Genomic DNA, 20,476 nt, shown 5'->3' with positions numbered 1-20,476 from the left:
CTATCAGTAAATTGGATCCTAACTAGTGATGAGCGAATATACTTTACTCGATATTTCCTGAGCACGCTCGGGTGGTCTCCGAGTATTTCGGCGTGCTTGGAGATTTAGTTTGTCGACGTAGCTGCATGATTTGCAACTGCTAGACAGCTTGAATACATGTTTGTTTGCCTAAGGCATCAGATGTGATATGCTAATGACCCTCGGCTCCTGCTCTGCTGCGAGCGGGAGCCATGTGTCATGCGTCTGTGCTCCGAGCTTCTTGCACAGAGAGCATCGGATCACAGCTGCGGAGGAGGCGGAGAAATGAATTTCTTCATCTCCTTCATTGTCGGGGTCAGCGTATATCGCACATCACTTGTCCATATTACTCTCTAGTGTTACTCCAGCCTAACAAACAGGCAACCCCCGCATGTATTCAAGCTATCTAGCAGGCGCAAATCATGCAGCTGCGCCGACAAACTAAATCTCTGAGCACGCGAAATACTCGGAGACCACACGAGCATGCTTGGGAAATCTCGAGTAACGAGTATACTCGCTCATCACTAATCCTAACATATCTTAGGTTTTTGGTTGATTTATATTAGCACTGTAATTCCGTCGGTGTAAAGGAAATAAAAATGGCAAACATTCTCGTTCGAAACCAGTAAATAAAGATACACACAATCCATGGGAACATTCACATATGTTGAATTTGAAATATGAAATTCCACAAGTAATTAATATATGATCTGCATTAGAATTTGGATTTCAGCCTCGGATGTACAATTTGAATTGTCATCGAGCTATAGAAATGTAGCACCCAAGGTAACCGGTTGCTACAGTGATGTTGCCTTTTCTTTGGGGAGGGTAATATCATGCTCAGAGGTAATGGAGTTCTCTTCACCAGGTAAGGCACCCGCATACAACACAATCCAAATCCAGGCCAGGAGGGGGAGCTCAGGACCCGGATTCAGGGGAGCTTCCCTAAGCTATATGTATCCTGACCTGGAGGAGGAGCTAGGCAGTTGGTCGAGCGAGACCAAGCAGGACAGTCTGATAGAGACACTGAAGGAGAAGGAAGTCTGAGAGAGCAGACAGAGAGGCCTGGTAGCCACGAGGGAGCTGAAGCCTCTGAAAGGAAAGATAACCTGAGGGGATGTATGTGGTGGAGCTTCAGAGGAAAGGAGCAAAGGAGAGGAACAGGGCTCATAGGGGAACTGTGACCGGGCACCCTCAGAGCCAAAGCGCAGTACTGGGTACTGGGAGCCTGAGGCCTTAGTGGAACTGTAGGACACTCGGCAGAATCGAAGGGCTGAGAACTTTATGGGATTGGCCCACACCTGAGATGCAGCAGCAACTGAGGGGCCTGGGACATGATAGAGTCCCTATAAAAAGGCTCAAGCTGCCCATCATGCAGGTACCTGTCTCAGGACAGGGGGAATAGAGGACTCTGTAGAAAGCTTCAGGCAGCAGGGATTTCATATACAAAAAGCGCTAGTTGGAAAGGCTCACGGACCTCGACTGGAAAAAGGAAACCTTCCATTGCTTCTGAGGAGGCCGGGCCGCATCACCATCCGTGCCTGGTGCCCTGGACTGTGGCCTGCCAACTACAGTAAACCAGGTAAAGACTTTACATCTTGTGTCCTTTACTCATTGTCCGGTGTACACCATCATCGCCATACACTTCACGACCCCTGGGGACCCCGCTTCATCTGTGGGAAGTGTCACCATCATTGCTACAACATCCCCCAGAGGACCCCTTTAACCCAGTATCGGTCCCGCTATTGACTGAACATCACAGGTGGCATCACGACAGACTTCACAATTCCCCTTAAAAGACCGTTCCCATTTACAGTGAGTCCCAGGGCCACAGACTGTGTCGCAGCCACCATGACATCCCCTTTAATAGTCGACCGGACCCGACACCGAGTGCCCTGCCCTGGTGGGCGACTCAGAAACATTTAGAGGGTCTAATCTACACACAGCTCTTTTCCTTGGATAATCCACTAGAATAGGTAGCATCAAATTTATTCTTGTGTTTTTTTTCTCCAAATATCAGTACTGAAATTCTGAATAGTGTGTGAATAGGGGTGGGTAACCCCATTGACATGCATAGGGAACAGCTAGTCATTGAAATTATCTTTGCCCAAGGACAACGCTGGAGACAGAATTTGAACCGAAATCTATTTCCAATCCTAAACGTGTAAAGATCTATGAACAGTACCTCTCTTGTGATTTTGCAATGTGATTAGACAGTATATAAGACTCTGAAATGTTAATGAAAACTGCAGAAGATGATCATTATGATTGGAATTATGTGACCCGCACATATAACAATCACCTTTCCGTTATGCTTGACAATGGTTATTTCCTCTGTTGTGTTGCACTTACCTTTTAGGCAACCTTCCTTGTCGCCTTTTACTAGCAGCAAGTAGGTTGGAGATTCTGGGAAGAAGGGCAGAGTAACCAGCTGAATAAGGGATGAAATGGAACTACAGAGCAGAACTTGAGGCCACAAGAATTCTGTCCCAAATATCTCTCTGTGTTGAGACAAAAGAACATTTTAAGAGGAGAAGTTCATAAACTGTTCACGCCAGACCTTTGGCAGAGGTTAATGGATGGGTGTCTCCATATAAAATCAGGAGCACACAGCGGTACAGTGTGGGCCCGTAACAGCCTGGACTGAGCACTAATACTGTCGTGTTGTGCGTGATTTTTTAGCAGCGCTTACTTAAGTCCTACAATCTGTCCACAAAGTTTTCCCAGAGTTACAAACAAGGGTCCGGTTGCATTGATGAAGCCACGCAACTTTCGAGGGGCAGTTTCTCCAACATACTGTGCATGAATATTAACTCCCAAACCTAATATTGAAAGAAACAAAATATAGTAAGCATTGATTATAGGCTACAAGGACAAAAGAGAGCAAAATAGGCCATTATCCAGACAGAAAGTGTTTTGTGGTATGGTACGAGTTGGATAGAGTTGTAAAAAAAGCACAACTCTTACAATAGGTCCAGCTGCTGCTGCCCCGCTGGTTGGCAGATCCAACATTGAAATCAAAATGGTGCTGATAGATGTCTATGCTGCACTGTTGGCTTCTCAATGAATCGGAAATCTGAACAGATTTACATTAATAGAATAATTACTGCTGTTTATTCTCAAAGCATTTCAAAGTACAACTCACATTTAAATCAGGAGAACCTCAAGATTAACTTATGGTCCTCCTGATGAAGAAGTATTTTTTAACACGTTTGAGAATAAACCTTAATACCTATTCTACTAATGTAAATCTAGTTTGGATACCCCGATTCTTTGAGAAGCCAGCGGTGCAGCACAGCCGCCACTCTACACAGCATTTCAAAATATAGTAAGTGATACTTTTTCATCCTCAATGATATTACATAGCTGTTGGGTACAGAACCGCAATGGCTGTTGTCTATGAAACCCTTCACGACCTTTGACGTGCTTGTGAAAAGTTGTGGCCCTGCCCTTGATGCAGGTTGGCACGCCAAGCCCATATCTCCCTCCCCCCCCCGCACATGATGGCTGATTTAATCAGCAATCGTGTGACTTTATCAGCTGACAACCTTTTAAATTCAGCTGTCAATCTTTGACAGCTGCAGGGGCACGTCATCCCACCCTCCTATTGGCAAATTTTTTTTCCTACAAATTTCTGACATTTTTTTTTACCACTTAAATAAAAAAAAAATAAACATGTTTGATATCTATTTAATCGTACTGACCTGAAGAATCATATTGCCAGGTCAGTTTTACCATACAGCCAACATAGTAAATACATTCTTTTAAAAATTTTGTGAAATTGCACTTTTTTTTGCAATTTCAACGCACTGGGAATTTTTTTTCTCACTTTCAAGTGCATCGCATGATAAAATGAATGATTTCATTCAAAAATATAATTCGTCCCATGAAAAAACAAGCCCTCTTGGAAAAATAAAAAAGTTATGTTTTGTATACTTTTACATGGCCAGTTTGTTCTTCCATTACTGAGAAATCAGCCTTTGAATTCATATGCAAATGGAGCTGTAGATCTGAAACTTTTGTCACTCCACCTTCTCCTGTTGAATTCAGACAAAGGAGTTGTCAGTTAAGCAGGAGTAGGCATTGCTGGGTGGGGAATAGAGCTGGAGTGACACAGGCTCCAGATCTACAACCTCATTTATATATCAATTCAAATGCTGATTTCTCAGTAATGGAGGAACAAACTGGTCATGTAAAAGTATTGCTAGACTTGTCTTTGAAGGAACTACATTTGCATATAAATAGTTTGAGGGGTGAAATCCTTCCGACAGATTTCCTTTAAAAATACAACCCCGTGGATGGTAATACAGAGAAAGGATTGCACATTTTTTAATTGATATATTCTCATTATTGATGCTTCTTCTCTATTTGGGGACAATCTATGACAATCTGATCTGTATTGATTTATTTGGCACAAACCTGAGTAAAACCCAGAGAGGAAACGCGCAGCTACAATCATCTCAATCCGGTCAACAGTCTGGCTGAGGCCCATGAGCACAGCACTGACCAGCGGCAGCACTGCGATACACAGCTGGCACTTCTTCCTGTAGTACAAATGTGGACAATAGTATAACATAGTGCAGATATATTTCACTATTTTCACTGGCTGCAGCAGTGACAGGTCATCAGAGGTGGCAGAGACTCCTTGGCTCTGTTTTTTGGCTCGGACAGTTCGACATTTAGCTGGTATTTTACATTCATATATTTACAATATTTGTGAAAAAAGAATTCTACACCACAGTTTGTCCACTGCTGGCGTCACCCTATTCCCTAGGTGATTCATCACTGTCACCCACTGCCTTAACTTGGACAAAATTAGGTTGTTAACTTCTGAACCTAAATTGTGCTTGTTTCCATTCACTGACAGCCAGCAGACATCTTGAAAATGTTGAAGGCTTGAAACAAAACGTATCTTAGAATTTTCTACCGTTTTTCCTTACAATATTAAAACTTTATTCTAATTTGCTCAATGTTATGTTGCTGTCATCTTTACAATTCAGAAGAGTAAGCGGAGTAGTTGGAAATTCATGAACCATAAACAATAAAAATGGTCAACTCCTTTCAATAGCTATTATTATATAGCATAAATTATTATAATTATGGGAGACTCATAAAACAATAGATACAATACACATGCAAGTAGAAAAATAAAATAAGTAAATGCTCAATTTCAGTTGGATTTTAACAAGGTTCCCATTTACTTACTTCCCAAATCTTCCGGTTAGGTAGCCAGATGCAGTGGATCCTATTAGACCACCGATGCTGAACACTGAAACCACCAAAGACCATATCAATGTAAGGGATCCATCAGTGATTCTGGTCCCGTATCTTCTCATCCAAGTGTCATTGATGAACTGTTTGATAAACTAATGTGATAGTAACAATATATGAGGTCAGTAAAGGCTGAACTGGAAGTCGGAATTAATAGAAATTATAGTACAAACTAGCAACATCACAGTTCCAATCTCCTAGCACTCATTACTTTCTCTGCATTGTTTTCTGTATCTCTGTCAGTTGAGGTTTCTAGAGGTTTATGTCTTCAGTCTGCAGCCCATCCTACACGTGAGTAGGGCGGGCTGCAGTTTGAATTATATCAGGGATTCCATTTGTATATTATTTTGGGGAACCCCTTTAAATGGTTAATGTGACATCTGTGTCAGTGGCTGTCCTGACTCTGCTTCTGCTGCCGGGTGGTGTTGTACTTTCGTTGCACACAGCATGGTGTGACAACACTAGTCCAGTCTTCTCTGGGACGTGTAGTACCATTCAGGCTAGGAAGTCAATAGTTAACTTCTGCTTGTGAGTGCTTCTTTCTTTTTAGCCCAGGGTTACAAGTTATTTAATCTCTTAAAATCCTGCTATCTACTGCCAGTTGTAGTTAATCTAACTTTGGTTCAGTCCTGCTTTTTCAGCAGTGTATTAACTCAGTCTCTTAGACGTGTTTAAAATGTACATAAACTGGCCAATACCCCACCACCATTTTTTGTAAGGAGTAAGGACCCAAATTTGGAAAATGTAAGGGAAGCGACAGTTTAATAAAGATACACAAGTCTCATCTATGAGCCTGGAAAAGTCAGCAATGGTCTTTGTCCAGCACCAAACAATGTAAAATGCTAACGCTTATGTATGTCCTATCTAACTAACAATCTGTGAACAGACATATATGCTGACAAGGAACACCTGAACGCTGAACTGGGACAACGAACTGGAAGTGATTGCTGACTCTTGTGTCTGTGCAACTGCAGGTTGTGGACAGGAGGCATCAGCACCTCCTTCCTGGACAGCAAATAGGGAAGGCTGTAACACAGGGGAAGGGGCAGTGGTTTCACCATCAGACACAGATTTTGTAGCCAGGTATTCCGCCAACCTACTGGGGTGCTTAGCTGCCATATGCTTTTGCGTTCTGGTGGAGGTCAGGTTGACAGTGTTCTGCATCTTCTTAGGCCAGGTTCACATTGCGATAGCAGCAGCCCGTTCAGCACATACGCTAACGGGCTGCTGTAACGCAAGTGCCGACATTTGCATCGCGTTAGCACAGATAGAGCATCTGCTAGCTCTATCTGCGCTAGCAGTGACGGACCCGGAAACGCTGCAGCCCGCATCTCAGGGTCCGTCACTCAATGACGGCACATCCCTAGCGCACGCCCATTGTGGGCGTGCGCTAGCGATGCGTCCGACATTGCTTTCAATGGCGGCATTAACGGACTACGTTACACCGCGTTATGCCGCGGTGTAATGTAGTCCGTTTAACGTACCACCATAACGCAATGTGAACCCCGTACAAATCCCTAGTTAGACCGCACATGGAGTACTGTGTCCAGTTTTGGGCACCGGTGCTCAGGAAGGATATAATGGAACTAGAGAGAGTACAAAGGAGGGCAACAAAATTAATAAAGGGGATGGGAGAACTACAATACCCAGATAGATTAGCGAAATTAGGATTATTTAGTCTAGAAAAAAGACGACTGAGGGGCGATCTAATAACCATGTATAAGTATATAAGGGGACAATACAAATATCTCGCTGAGGATCTGTTTATACCAAGGAAGGTGACGGGCACAAGGGGGCATTCTTTGCGTCTGGAGGAGAGAAGGTTTTTCCACCAACATAGAAGAGGATTCTTTACTGTTAGGGCAGTGAGAATCTGGAATTGCTTGCCTGAGGAGGTGGTGATGGCGAACTCAGTCGAGGGGTTCAAGAGAGGCCTGGATGTCTTCCTGGAGCAGAACAATATTGTATCATACAATTATTAGGTTCTGTAGAAGGACGTAGATCTGGGTATTTATTATGATGGAATATAGGCTGAACTGGATGGACAAATGTCTTTTTTCGGCCTTACTAACTATGTTACTATGTTACTATGTTACTAACCCAGCCTTAGCTTGGTTTGGCAGATGCTGCAAATTACAGTTGTTTTGTCTGGAGGAATTTCAGAAAAAAACTGCCATACAGGGGAACAATGCACCGTTGGCCTGTTATCTAGCCGAGTTGGGGGCTCTGTGGAACAGTTGAATGAGTTCTCCTTCTGGTCAAACCACTACCTCTTGTTACCTGTTTCATGCTACTGATTCATCCCTCTCTGCACTGCTGTGGTCACTAAGCTCGCTAGGCGTGCCACCATGCCAGGTTGAATCAGTGACCTCATCTGATTCTCCTTCTGAGTTGAGATTTTTGGCTGACCTGATGGCAACTGTGTGTCATTATTATCCTCGTCCTCTTTAGACATGAATTGACCTTCCCCAACGTGGCTTTCTCCTGGCTGTGGGTGCTCAAATGTTTGGGCATCACTGCACTCCACCTCCTCATGACCCTCTTTAGTGGTGCACGTTGAGAGGCCTGACTGCTGGATACAAATACTTATTTATTTAGCCAATAGAATTTTTGGGGGGGATCTTTTAGATCGCCTTTATGAGACATGCAAACAGCAGACTCAGGGAAATTGCTGGTAATTAGTGACATTTCTGTAGCTCAACAGGATTGCGCCACTCGCACAACTGCTAGATAAATAATAGCTATTTAAGCAATAGACAAGGAATATTATTTAGCAATTAACTTTTAAAATGGATTTTACTCACATTGCGTTTGCAGAGCCCCTAATGTACCTAAACAGTAGAAACCCCCCACAAGTGACCCCATATTGGAAACTAGACCCCCCCAAGGAACTTATCTAGATGTGTTGTGAGAACTTTGAACCCCCAAGTGTTTCACTACGGTTAATAACGCAGAGCCGTGAAAATAAAAAATCATTTTTTTTCCACAAAAATTATGTTTAACATCCAGTTTTGTATTTTTCCAAGGGTAACAGGAGAAATTGGTCCGCAAAAGTTGGTGTCCAATTTGTCCTGAGTACGCTGATACCCCATATATGGGGGGGTAAACCACCGTTTGGGCACATGGCAGAGCTCGGAAAGGAAGGAGCACCATTTGGAATGCAGACTTAGATGGATTGGTCTGCAGGCATCAGAGCCCCTGATGTACCTAAACAGTAGAAACCCCCCACAAGTGACCCCATATTAGAAACTAGACCCCCTGAGGAACTTATCTAGACGTGTTGTGAGAACTTTGAACTCCCAAGTGTTTCACTACAGTTTATAACGCAGAGCCGTGAAAATAAAAAATCATTTTTTTCCTACAAAAATGTTTTTTTAGCCCCCAAATGTTTATTTTCCCAAGGGTAACAAGAGAAATTGTACCCCAGAAGTTGTTGTCCAATTTGTCCTGAGTACGCTGATACCCCATATGTTGGGGTAAACCCCTGTTTGGGAGCACTGGAGAGCTCGGAAGGGAAGGAGCACTGTTTTACTTTTTCAACGCAGAATTGGCTGGAATTGAGATCGGACGCCATGTCGCGTTTGGAGAGCCCTGATGTGCCTAAACAGTGGAAACCCCCAATTCTAACTGAAACCCTAACCCAAACACACCCCTAACCCTAATCCCAATCACACCCCTAACCCCAACTCCAACACACCCCTAACCCTAATCCCAACCATAACACTAACCACACCCCTAAACCTGACACACCCCTAACCCTAATCCCAACCATAAATGTAATCCAAACCCTAACCCTAGCCCTAACCCTAACGCTAATCCTAGCCCTAACCCTAGCCCTAACCCTAGCCCTAACCCTAATGGGAAAATGGAAATAAGTACATTTACTTATAAGTATATTTACTTATTTACTTTTATAGCATGTTTTTTTGCAAATTTTTATGACTGGTAGCCGTCACACGCTAAAAGACGCTTTTTATTGCAAAAAATATTTTTTTGCGTTACCACATTTTGAGAGCTATAATTTTTCCATATTTTGGTTCACAGAGTCATGTGAGGTCTTGTTTTTTGCCGGACAAGTTGACATTTTTATTGGTAACATTTTTGGGCACGTGACTTTTTTGATCGCTTTTTATTCTGATTTTTGTGAGGCAGTATGATGAAAAAACAGCTATTCATGAATTTCTTTTGGGGTGGGGCGCTTATACCGTTCCGCATTAAGTAAAATGGATAAAGCAGTTTTATTCTTCGGGTCAGTACGATTACAGCGATACCTCATTTATATAATCTTTTTATGTTTTGGCGCTTTTATACGATAAAAACTATTTTATAGAAAAAATAATTATTTTTGCATCGCTTTATTCTGAGGACTATAACTTTTTTATTTTTTCGCTGATGACACTGTACAGTGGCTCGTTTTTTTGCGGGACAAGATGACATTTTCAGCGGTACCATGGTTATTTATATCCATCTTTTGGATCGTGTGCTATTTCACTTTTTGTTCGGCAGTATGATAATAAAGGGTTGTTTTTTGCCTCGGTTTTTTTTATACGGTGTTCACTGAAGGGGTTAACTAGTGGGACAGTTTTATAGGTCGGGTCGTTACGGACGCGGCGATACTAAATATGTGTACTTTTATTGTTTTTTTTATATTTAGATAAAGGAATGTATTGGAACAATATATCTATTTTTTTTTTATTTAGGAATGTTGACATCACAGTAAAGTGACAGATCTCAGGAATCTGACATGCACAGCAGGTAGGCTTCCCGACGCCTACTCTGAGCAGGCACTTGTAAGCCACCTCCCTGCAGGACCCGGATGCAGCCCCATGGCCATTTTGGATCCGAGGTCTGCAGGGAAGAGACGCTCGGTACAAGGTGAGCACATCGCCTTGTACCGAGGGTCTCAGGGAAGCCCGCAGGGAGCCCCCTCCCTGCGCGATGCTTCCCTATACCCCCCGGAATGCTGCGATCATGTTTGAACGCAGTGTGCAGGGGGTTAATGTGCCAGGGGTTAATGTGCCGGGGGCGGTCCATGACCGGATGTCAGCTGCGATAGTCAGCTGACACCCGGCCGCGATTGGCAGCGCTCCCCCCATGAGCGCGGCCGATCCCTATGACGTACTATCCCATCCCTGGGAATTAAGTCCCAGGTCACCTTGACGGGATAGTACGTCAAATGGGATTAAGGGGTTAATCTGCAGGCTAACAGCATTTTTAACCTGCCCAGCGCCCTCACTTTCCCAAATGCTGTGGGGAGAGAGTGAAATGTATTCTCCTAGCAGATTTCCAGTTTCAGTCATGGGAGCTAGGCCAGTGCTTGTTCAGTCACTGCTCTGAGTATATAGACCGGTGGCTGTAACAGCGTCACCGGCCATCACTGAGAGCCGGCCCCAGTGCAGAGCCAGTGTCAGTCAGGGCTGGAAGCACGGCTACAGCTGCCACTCTCTATACTCACAGCGGTGACTGAACAAGCGCCGGCACGGCCCTCGTGACTGAAACTGGAACGCTGCGAGGGGAATAAAGTTCATTATCTCCCATCAGCAATCAGCTAAGTGGAGGCGCCATGCAGGTTAGTAACGCTATTAACCTGCAAATTAACCCCATATCTATAGGTTAATAGTGTTTTTTTCTGGTGACAGGATCTTTTAAACTGTAAAATATTTTTCTATGCACTGTATAACTAAACATGCACTTTTTAACTGAATTTAGAACATAAACTGACAAAGTTCTTTAATATCTACGTGAACGGAAAGTCTAAGGCCAATGAAAATGAACAGATGCATGCTATATGGAAAACTATGCCCTATTGCACTAGTGGAGAAGTTTATGAAGAAAGATGATTGTTCTCACCGGAGATGGAGAATTAAGCACGGACATGTGATAACCGTACTGAAATGTACCGCCGATGCCCAACACAAACAACATCAGGAAAAGGTTCCGGTGCTGCACCTGACACAAAAGTAAAAGAGAGATGCATTGATATATGATACTCTGGAAATACAGCTCTGATAAAAATTAAGAAACCACTGCAAAATGTTCAGTTTGTCTGATTTTTCTCTTTATAGGTATATTTTTTAGTAAAATGTAAATTGCTCTTTTATCCTATAAACTTCTGACATGTCTCTGAATTTCCAAGCAATACATTTTGTATTTTTTTCTGACAATGAAAAATAGTCAAAATAAAAAACCCAGTGCTTTCAAACCTCAAATAATGCAAAGAAAACAAGTTTATAATCATTTAGAAACAACAATACTAATGTTTTAACTCAGAAAGAGTTCAGAAAGCAATATTTTGTGGAATAACCATGATTTTTAATCACCGCTTTCATGCGTCATGTAGCACAGTTATAAAACGGATCTGAAACAAGCCATCCACCATAAAATAATAGATGTGAATATAACAATGCCGGTGAGGCAAGCCACGCTGGTAATCAAATAGGCAGAGCTATATAGTGCCCATCGGGTAATTGTGCAATCTAATAGTAGCACACACCATAGGGAGCTCTCATATTACCTGCAGCCATGATGTGACCCCAGAAAATGGTCCCATAGCGCACCTCGACGCGCATTTCACTGCTCCCGCAGTTTCGTCAGGAGGTAATGGGCACCTGATAGTCCACCTTTTTATACTGCTCCCATCCTAATGTGTCTCACCACCAGCTGTAAGCAGCGCTCCCCCGCCATGATGCGTCGCGGAGAGCGGGGCGGCGCTCAAGGAGCACGTCACATGGGCGCATGACCCGGTCACATGACCTGGTCCGTAGCCATGCCGACGCACTATATAGCTCTGCCTATTTGATTACCAGCGTGGCTTGCCTCACCGGCATTGTTATATTCACATCTATTATTTTATGGTGGATGGCTTGTTTCAGATCCGTTTTATAACTGTGCTACTATATATAGCAATTGCTTGACATAGGTAGCTGGTGTCATTCTAAACAATATGAGATATTTCTGAACGAGCATCAGGGCAAAGCTTTGATTTATCTATATACTCTATCTCCTAGCCATGATGGTATATACCCCGTATGGACTGTGGTTCCTATCGGTTCTTTGCTGATATACAGCCTGTCTTACTCTCCCCCTATTTTTAGGGTATTGTTATGCAATTGTAGGCACATTTATATATTTTGTGTTATCTAGTGTTTGTATACATTTATACATGTGTGTTTAATACATTTATACTTTTTTACATATTTTGTGCCTTCCTTATTCTCTATTGGGTCCCTGGAGATTGGGCTGCCTATGACAGGGTTTTGATGTGGTGGTCTCTTAATTTTTGCCAGAGCTGTATAGTGACAAGTCAGCATTTGGACATGTTCATACACTGCACATTTACTGAAGTATTTAGCTGTGTTCCGGGACATAGCGCGCCGGCGCATGCGCACTAATACTTTTCGGCTTTGCCCGCAGTTGGGCAAAGCATACTGCGCATGCGCAAGGCGAGATTGCATTGCACACGCGTGTACTACGGAGGAAACCGAATCACATTCAAGACAATATTGCGGCCAGCGGGAAAGGAAGGGGTGCACGAAAGAGCAGAAAACGCCACCCATCGGAACAGAGCCCACCAAATTCAGGTGACAGGTTCCCTTTAAGCAGATTTACTGCAGATTTCACCCTATAAAACTGACATGTTGCAAATGTATTTTCTATACTCAAGTGAGAAAAGCTTCAGTAAATGTGCAGTATGTGTTGGAGGCTTTTCCAAACATATAATGTAACAATCCAATACGATATAACTCACCAGAGACAGGCCAAAAGCATGATCTTTCAGCCTATACAGTATCTGGCCTGTTTGTGTCTACATCCCATTTCTTTTACTTATAGGAAAGTGCAGAAGACTCTGGTATACATTTTATTACGATAGTTCTTATGGTGGACGGATGCTTAGACATCTAGCCTGTGGCCACTGTCGGGCACATGCCTCCTGACTCAGTGTATGCACCCGACAGAAGCCACAGACGCAGTATTTACCTAGCTTATTATAGAGCCTATGTTAGCATGTAAGGCTATTTACACATGCGTATAAAATAAATGCTTTGAGAAATGAAGCATGCCCTACTTTCATTCGATTTGTAGGAGGAAAAAGACACATAGCAAATGTTTAAAAAATATGAATGCATCAGTAATTCATCAGTATTGCTTTTGTTTTTGTTTGAGGCTGTCCCATGTAATTCAATCACCTCCCTAAATAAAAACAGGCCACTTATTTCAGATCTGTAAATGTATGTGCACACTGTCTTTTTGCTTAGTTTTTGGAGAAAAAAACTAAGCGGAAACTAAAAGTTTTTGAGTAGGTTTGAAATTTCCTGAGCAAAACAAGACATTTTCTGCAATAAATCCACATGTGTTTTTCTCGCGTTTTTGGTGCGGTTTTTTTTGCAGATTTTTCTGGAGGTTCCCAATGCAATAATATAGTGGCAAATCCGCAAAAAATCAGCAAACTTAATGAACATGCTGCGCTTTTTACCGCGATGCATTTTTTTCACAGAAAAAAAGCATCATGGGCACAAAAATTGCGGAATGCATTCTAAATGATGGGATGCATAATGTATGCATTTTTTTCACGTTTTTATAGCGAAAAAACACGAAAAAAACACGAAAAATCTGCAACGTGTGCACACAGCCTTAGACAGTTTCTGCCCAGGTCCTTCCCTGATTCTGCTCCAAAAACTCCTTTAAAAAGTCGGTGTGAACACACCCTAATATTCATACAATACTTATGATATGATTTTGCATCATTGTGTGAACAGTGTGTCACCCATAATGTTTTATGATATTTCAGAACCATATTGTAATCACTTCAAGTGCAAGCTGTCCTAAAGCTTAAATTACATGTAGCATTTGCATTTATTTTTTGCAGCCAATTTAAAGAATGGATGTTAAAAAAAAACTGTGTTCTGTCCATTACCATGTTTTCTCAGCTTTTAGATTTCATTCCTGGTTTAGGCTTATAACAGGAGAAAAAAAAGGAGTATGCCAAAATATTATTGGACTGTGGACCACAGGCCGAAGAGGAAAGGCAACATAATGGGCCACCTACCTTGTAGGACCTACAAACCAGACTCAATGTAAGAATTGAGAGGGGAGGTCATCCATAATTTCAGATAAATTCTGACTGAATATTAGGAATGCGCTGGGAATGGACCCAATAAAGTGATAAGACAGATGGGATGTAGGAGCCTAACATTTTACATAAGTTTTATATAGTACACTCACCAGCTCTGAAGCCAAGCTGCCCATAGTTATCGCTACTGAAACTGTCTTCTCTCCTGGTAGTCAATTGATTGTCCTTAGAAAGACAACTTCAGATCTATGCAAGGACGACTAGATCACAAGTGCACAGTCTGATGGTAGTAAGGAGTTACAGTAGATTTTAAGACACCCAGTGACCGCATGGCAGATGACAGAGAGGTATGGAGTATGACAAAACATTAACAGCCATTACACAGGAAACATCAGATGGTCAGTGGACCCAAAACTCTGCTAAGCAAGTACAGTACATTGATGCGGAAACGGAGTGATGCGACCAGGATTAAACAAAGGACGGCAATAATTACAGCACTGGTCTCTCTAGCCCTTTGTCACTATGGCACTGTTTGACTCACATTTCTTATAAGAAACAATTACGATGATGGTAAAAGCTCTATAGTGTTAAGTTAACTGGTCAAATGGTCAAAGGTTTGTATAAAAAATGTGTCCAGTTTTCAAATAGCCCAATATGAAATTAGTAGAGGAAAGTTCCATGGTTAGAATAGTCAACTAGAGCTGGGAGCAGCGTCAAAGAGCATCGGTAACTGAAGAACCTGGCAAAACAAATGTGCCATCTTGTGGCAACAGCTGATTATAGCTAGGCCATGGACAAGATATAAGACAGTGGTTCCCAAACTTTCTAACCTTAAGAGCCACATTTAGGTCTAAGAGTAACAGAAGTCTCGAGCCACATGCAGAACCCCCAGAGCAGTGACATCCATTTCTTGCCTCCCTTCTCTCACAATAATTACTCCCATAGGAGCTCCGTTATAATGACATCCAAAAGCTGTCACACCAAGGCAGTATATTTACATCCAGGGTTTCCTACCTTACCCCCATTCCGTATTCTCGCGCTAAGCACTCCCACCACACTATTACATACAGATTTATGTACCCACCTAACCGGCAGCATCATTCAATTTCATCCAGATCTACTCTTTTGTGGGGGGCTACTCAGAAAAGTCACCATCTGGAGTCCTGCTCTTCATAGCTGGTTGCTAGATTTAGTGCTAATGCACCAAGCTGGCAGACAAGTGTGATCCACACGTCGTGGGCCCGAGAGCCACAGTTTGGGGACCCCTGCCCTAAGATCAAAGGAAACTGTTACCAGAAAAAAAAACGCTATTGACCTGCAGATATGGGCTTAATCTGCAGGTTAATCACATAATTAACCGGCCCGGCACCTTCACTTAGCCAAATGCAGGGGGAGAAAATGAACTCTTCCCCCCGTGCAGCGTTCCGGCTTCAGTTACGAGGACGGCGCCAGCGCTGGTTCAGTCACCAGTATAGAGTATAGAGAGCAGCAGCTGTAGCTGCACCTCCAGCCCTTACTGACACATGCTCTGCACTGGGGCCGACTATCAGTGAGGGTCGGGATGTGGTTACAGCCGCCGCTCTAAATACTCAGAGCAGTGACTGAACCAGTGCCGGCGCAGTAATGGAGTTTTTTTCTGGACACAGGTTCCCTTCCCAGTCTTGAATGATTCACATGCTTCAGATTTGTTGCTGCAAACATTTCTTTTATTGTACAATTAATCTGAATGGAATTTGCAGCAATATATGAATTTGGCACAAAAACAACCAGTGATTGGAATTGATTTTCAGCCACTCAAACCACTCTTAATAACATGTAATGATTTCTATGGGAGTCAAATCAAGGTGCAAGTAGGAGACAGAATGAAAAACAGATGCAAACTGTTGTTAATTTGCCATGTTTTCTAGTCAAGTTAGATCAGTTTCAGGGGATGGCTGCAGATGAGCATATGAAAAATCATCTGAGTTTCATGCAGAAAACTCAAACTTTTCTTTTCTGATTTACATCTGATTTTCATCCTTGTGCCATCCAGGTAGCCATTGTTATGGGTTTAGCACAACAGAGAGGAGCCAGAAAACAGCAGCGTCTGATTTCTCCTACTCCTGCACTGTTTTGAAGCACTTCACTTTCATATTAAATGGTGCAGGTTTCTTTTAGCAGTGCAGGGGTTAATCTGCTCAGTTGAGAGCTCTTGGAAGCTTTCCTGCATTGAGGCTTTCAGCTGTGCACTGTTAGCCACTCTGATCTCCTATATAAACTGGGCCCTGGCTAGCACTCATTGCAGAGATAGCTTATGCTGCATGGTTAGGAGATAGTAGTTTGTGGTTGTTGTTTGAAAAGGCGTTTGGTGGATTTATCTGAGACTTTTGCTAGGTTTTGGGTGTGTGCTAATTCCTCTCCTTTTCCTACTTTAGTTTAACCCCATCCTCCACTTCCCAGTGTTTACCTCTGTTGTTTGTGTGAGTATATTTGTATGGTTGGTATTTTCCTTTATCCCTGTTTGTATTACCTTGTTAGTCTTGTAGGTGTATTACGATACACTACTAGTCCCCTCTTCCTTGGGTGGGGGAAGGGTACATACTGAGGGTGGATTTAAGAGCTAAGGCATGGTACATGGCCCCGGTGTCTTCACCATCAGAAGTAATCTGGGGAACAGAGAAATATAGGGCGCCTCTAGTGTTAGGGACAGGGAAGGAGCCCCTGGTCCTGGGACACAACCGACAGCAGAGTCATGACCGCTGTTCTTTACAGCCATATGACATTGGTGTGATATACGTGTAACATCCTTGTGTGACCTGTTTTCATACATCTGCATTAACTAATGTACAAGTGTAACACCCCAGGTAACCAGTTGTTACAGTGCTGTTGCCTTCCTTTTGGGGAGGGTGATGTCATGCCTGGAGGCAAGGAGGATTCCCTTTAACAGGTAATACACCTACATGCAACACATTCTGAATCCAGGCCAGAAGAGCGAGCTCTGAACCTGGGTTCAGGGGATATTCCCCCAGATATAGATATTCTGGTCTGGATGAGGAGTTAATGAGTTGGAGTTAGGGAGTTGGGGAGAGACAGTGGAAGAGAGAGGAGAATGAGCAAAGGTTGGGGCTGTGCAGCCACGTGTGGTGCGGCATCTCCAGGACAGCGGGTTGCATGGATAACAAGTGTGGGAGGGGAGAAGCAAAGGAGAACAAAGGAGTTCGGAGGGGAACTGTGACCGGGCACCCTCTGAGCTGAAGCGCAGGAACCGGGCACCAGTAGCCCGAGGCTGTGTAGTGTCAAGGTGAAAATATATATATCTTTATATATGTTTGTACTTTTATATATTCTTATGCTGTGAAACAATAAGTTTTTCTTTTTCATGCTTGCTAATGCAAATTTAACTGTATTTAAGATGGCTGCCAGTATTCACCTTTGCCCCACTTTCAGGCTGAAGGAACAAGTTGCACATTCCAGAAGGACAAGTATCATTTCTCTGGAATTCGAAACTTAACAAGATGTGGACAAAGAAAGATTCATCAGATGATGTCAGACCAACCAGAAGGACTGAATACTAGATACATTGCTTAACCCCTGCCTATCCCCGCCCTCTGCACACCTTCCCCCAATAGATCATATAATGCTGTGTATTAGAAAATAAAATCAGTTGCTGAGACGTTACTACACCTGGTAGACAAACGGGCAGGCACTGAGTTTGAACCAGATTTTGTCTGACTCATTCTTCAATTTGGTACCACTGCTCTTATCTTGATTTGGAATGACTGGTGGATGAAGGGTATTGTCGTGACGACCCCGACAATTTGGCGCAACCAATGTGGGGCGTGGCCCGTGAGATCCGAGACCCTCTGGACCCATACCTGGACGTCCGTGGACGACACCCGTAGTGGCTGACCTCGAGGACTGATCACCCTCCAAACACGGTAAGTGGAGATCATACATTCTGTATGTGTCACACTTGCTAGTGTTTCAGCCGTTATTGGTTAGTCTGTGGTCTCCTTGGGTCTGGGGAGTGACCGGTCGAGTGGTGAGACCGAGCGCGATCTCGTGCCACGCTTCGAACCAGCAACTGAGAGACGTCGCACTCTGCGCGTCCTCGTGTACACCACACCTCCTCCACCGGTCATTGTACTCCATTCAACCACCCTACCCGTGACTGTTGCCTAGTAGTGATAGAGTGAAAGATTGAGAAGTTTGTGGATTGGGATAGGAGACGTAGCCTCTGTGATATTGCACGCACATACATCGGTAATTAAGACGTCCCAAGAGGGGGACCACCAGAAACACTTGCACACACTTGCACATATCGGTAATTAAGACGTCCCAAGAGGGGGACCACCAGAAACACTTGCACACACTTGCACATATCAGTAATTAAGACGTCCCAAGAGGGGGACCACCAGAAACACTTGCACACACTTGCACATATCGGTAATTAAGACGTCCCAAGAGGGGGACCACCAGAAACACAGTGGAGGGGTCTCACTAGGAGACAGCCTCCCAACGTTTAGAATATCGTGACAGGACAGACTGTAATCACTGGTGTTCAGGTTAGGGAAAAATATTGAGCGCGAGGCTCTTTATTCATAACACGTGGAGCGTGAGGCTCCGTGTTAGGACACACGTGTTGTTATCGCTGTCAGCGGCCTGCTGCAGAAGGGCGTAGTATTCTGTGAGTCATGTTACGTCTCTTAAAGAAGAAGTCCGTGCCCCACAGGTTAGATGAGGATGCTGTGGAAGTCAAGACAATAGTAGAGTCACGGGAGGGGAAGAAGGCAGTCAAGAATGTTGAGAGATTGTACAAGCATGTAGGACTGCCCTCATCAGGGAGATTGCAGCCGTCTACATGGCACAATCTCATAGAGAACAAAAAGGGCATGTTGAAAGATAAAGGATTGTTAGAACAAGCACAAGCTCATCTGCGAGTTGCGCGAGGTTTGAAGAACGAGGGATGGAAAGAGGTTGATGGAGAGGGAGGCTCAGAAGATGCAGAGCCCATGTTTGGTTATAAAATGCCTCCGAATTGTAATCTTGCAGATTGTAAAATGGCCGCCGCGCCACCACTGATGAATACACAGTCCCAGCCACCGCCCTATAATGGCGGCGGCACGATATCTCCAGAGCCATGGGTGTGTCCTGTTTGTGGTGTGCAGAATCCGTCTTGGGTGACAACCTGTCGTGTGTGCGGGGCGGGCCGTCCTTGGGGCTCCGCCCAGGTCCCGGACGGAAGTGGGGCATGCCACACTTCCTCCGGCGGCCATCTTGGTGCACCCAGAATTTCTCCCCAGCCGTCATATCCGCTGGTGACATCTTCCGGCGAGTACTATCAAGGACCACCCCCTCTTGAAAAACTTCCAGCACCGGCCGATACTGTTTCCACATCCATTGTTCCTGTTTCCACCTCGGCCACTGGGCCTAGTCTTCCGGTGCAACCCACTGTGATATTTGTAAACACACCTGGGCAGGGCCCATTCTCCTTCGATGCCCTAACTGGTAGTGAGGCTTTCCAGTCTGTAATGCGTATGAGACGCCAGGTTATCGAGGGTGATGAAGAACCGGAAGATCCGAACAATCAGGCCGCTACAATTCCACCTACCCCGCCACCGCTGTTAGGTCCATTTGAATCTCCCAGACCCGTAAAAAGCCCGCGACCTACCTCTCTCAACAAGTCCCTTAAGTTACCACAAGCCCCAGAGATCTGGTTTCCCTGTCATTCACGTTACTACGTCACACCTCAGGGCTCCCAGGTTCTCTTCTCGGTGGGGTATGGGGACATAATCACCCACCAGGTGGGAGCCATAGTGAACCCAGCCAACTCTTCCCTGTCACATAGAGGTGGTTTGGCCCAACAGATAGCTAACAAGGGAGGCCCAGTCATAACCCAAGAATGTCAGGCCTACCTTATCACTCACGGCTCCTTGCAGTCAGGAGACGCTATGGCCACCCGAGGGGGGAATTTACCCTGTGATATAGTGTTACACACTGCAGGTCCCATATATGATTACAAGACACCCGAGCACTGTCGTACAATATTGCAGACTGCCTTGCGTACAGTGCTCACTTTTGCAGGACAGCTAGATAAAAACACACTTCCTCGTAGAACCTTGGCTATACCGTTGATAT

At 44.1% G+C, this 20,476-nt stretch overlaps 1 protein-coding gene across 1 annotated transcript in view; it reads right to left on the bottom strand.

Moving 5' to 3' along the window:
• Positions 1-11,232, bottom strand: part of LOC138657739 (solute carrier family 2, facilitated glucose transporter member 11-like) — a 47,376-nt gene extending 36,144 nt beyond the window's left edge. The window contains exons 1-5 of the mRNA XM_069745417.1: positions 11,140-11,232; positions 5,224-5,384; positions 4,438-4,562; positions 2,711-2,840; positions 2,371-2,519 (exon numbers count right to left, since the gene is read on the bottom strand). Of these exons, the coding sequence (XP_069601518.1) occupies positions 2,371-2,519; positions 2,711-2,840; positions 4,438-4,562; positions 5,224-5,384; positions 11,140-11,214 (640 nt within the window). The 5' untranslated portion in view covers positions 11,215-11,232. The remainder of the gene's footprint in view (positions 1-2,370; positions 2,520-2,710; positions 2,841-4,437; positions 4,563-5,223; positions 5,385-11,139) is intronic.
• Between the last annotated feature and the right edge of the window lie 9,244 nt (positions 11,233-20,476).

Source organism: Ranitomeya imitator, chromosome 1, assembly GCF_032444005.1.
Source record: "Ranitomeya imitator isolate aRanImi1 chromosome 1, aRanImi1.pri, whole genome shotgun sequence".
Classification (NCBI taxonomy): Eukaryota; Metazoa; Chordata; class Amphibia; order Anura; family Dendrobatidae; genus Ranitomeya; species Ranitomeya imitator.
This window is presented reverse-complemented; position numbering and strand designations above follow the sequence as displayed.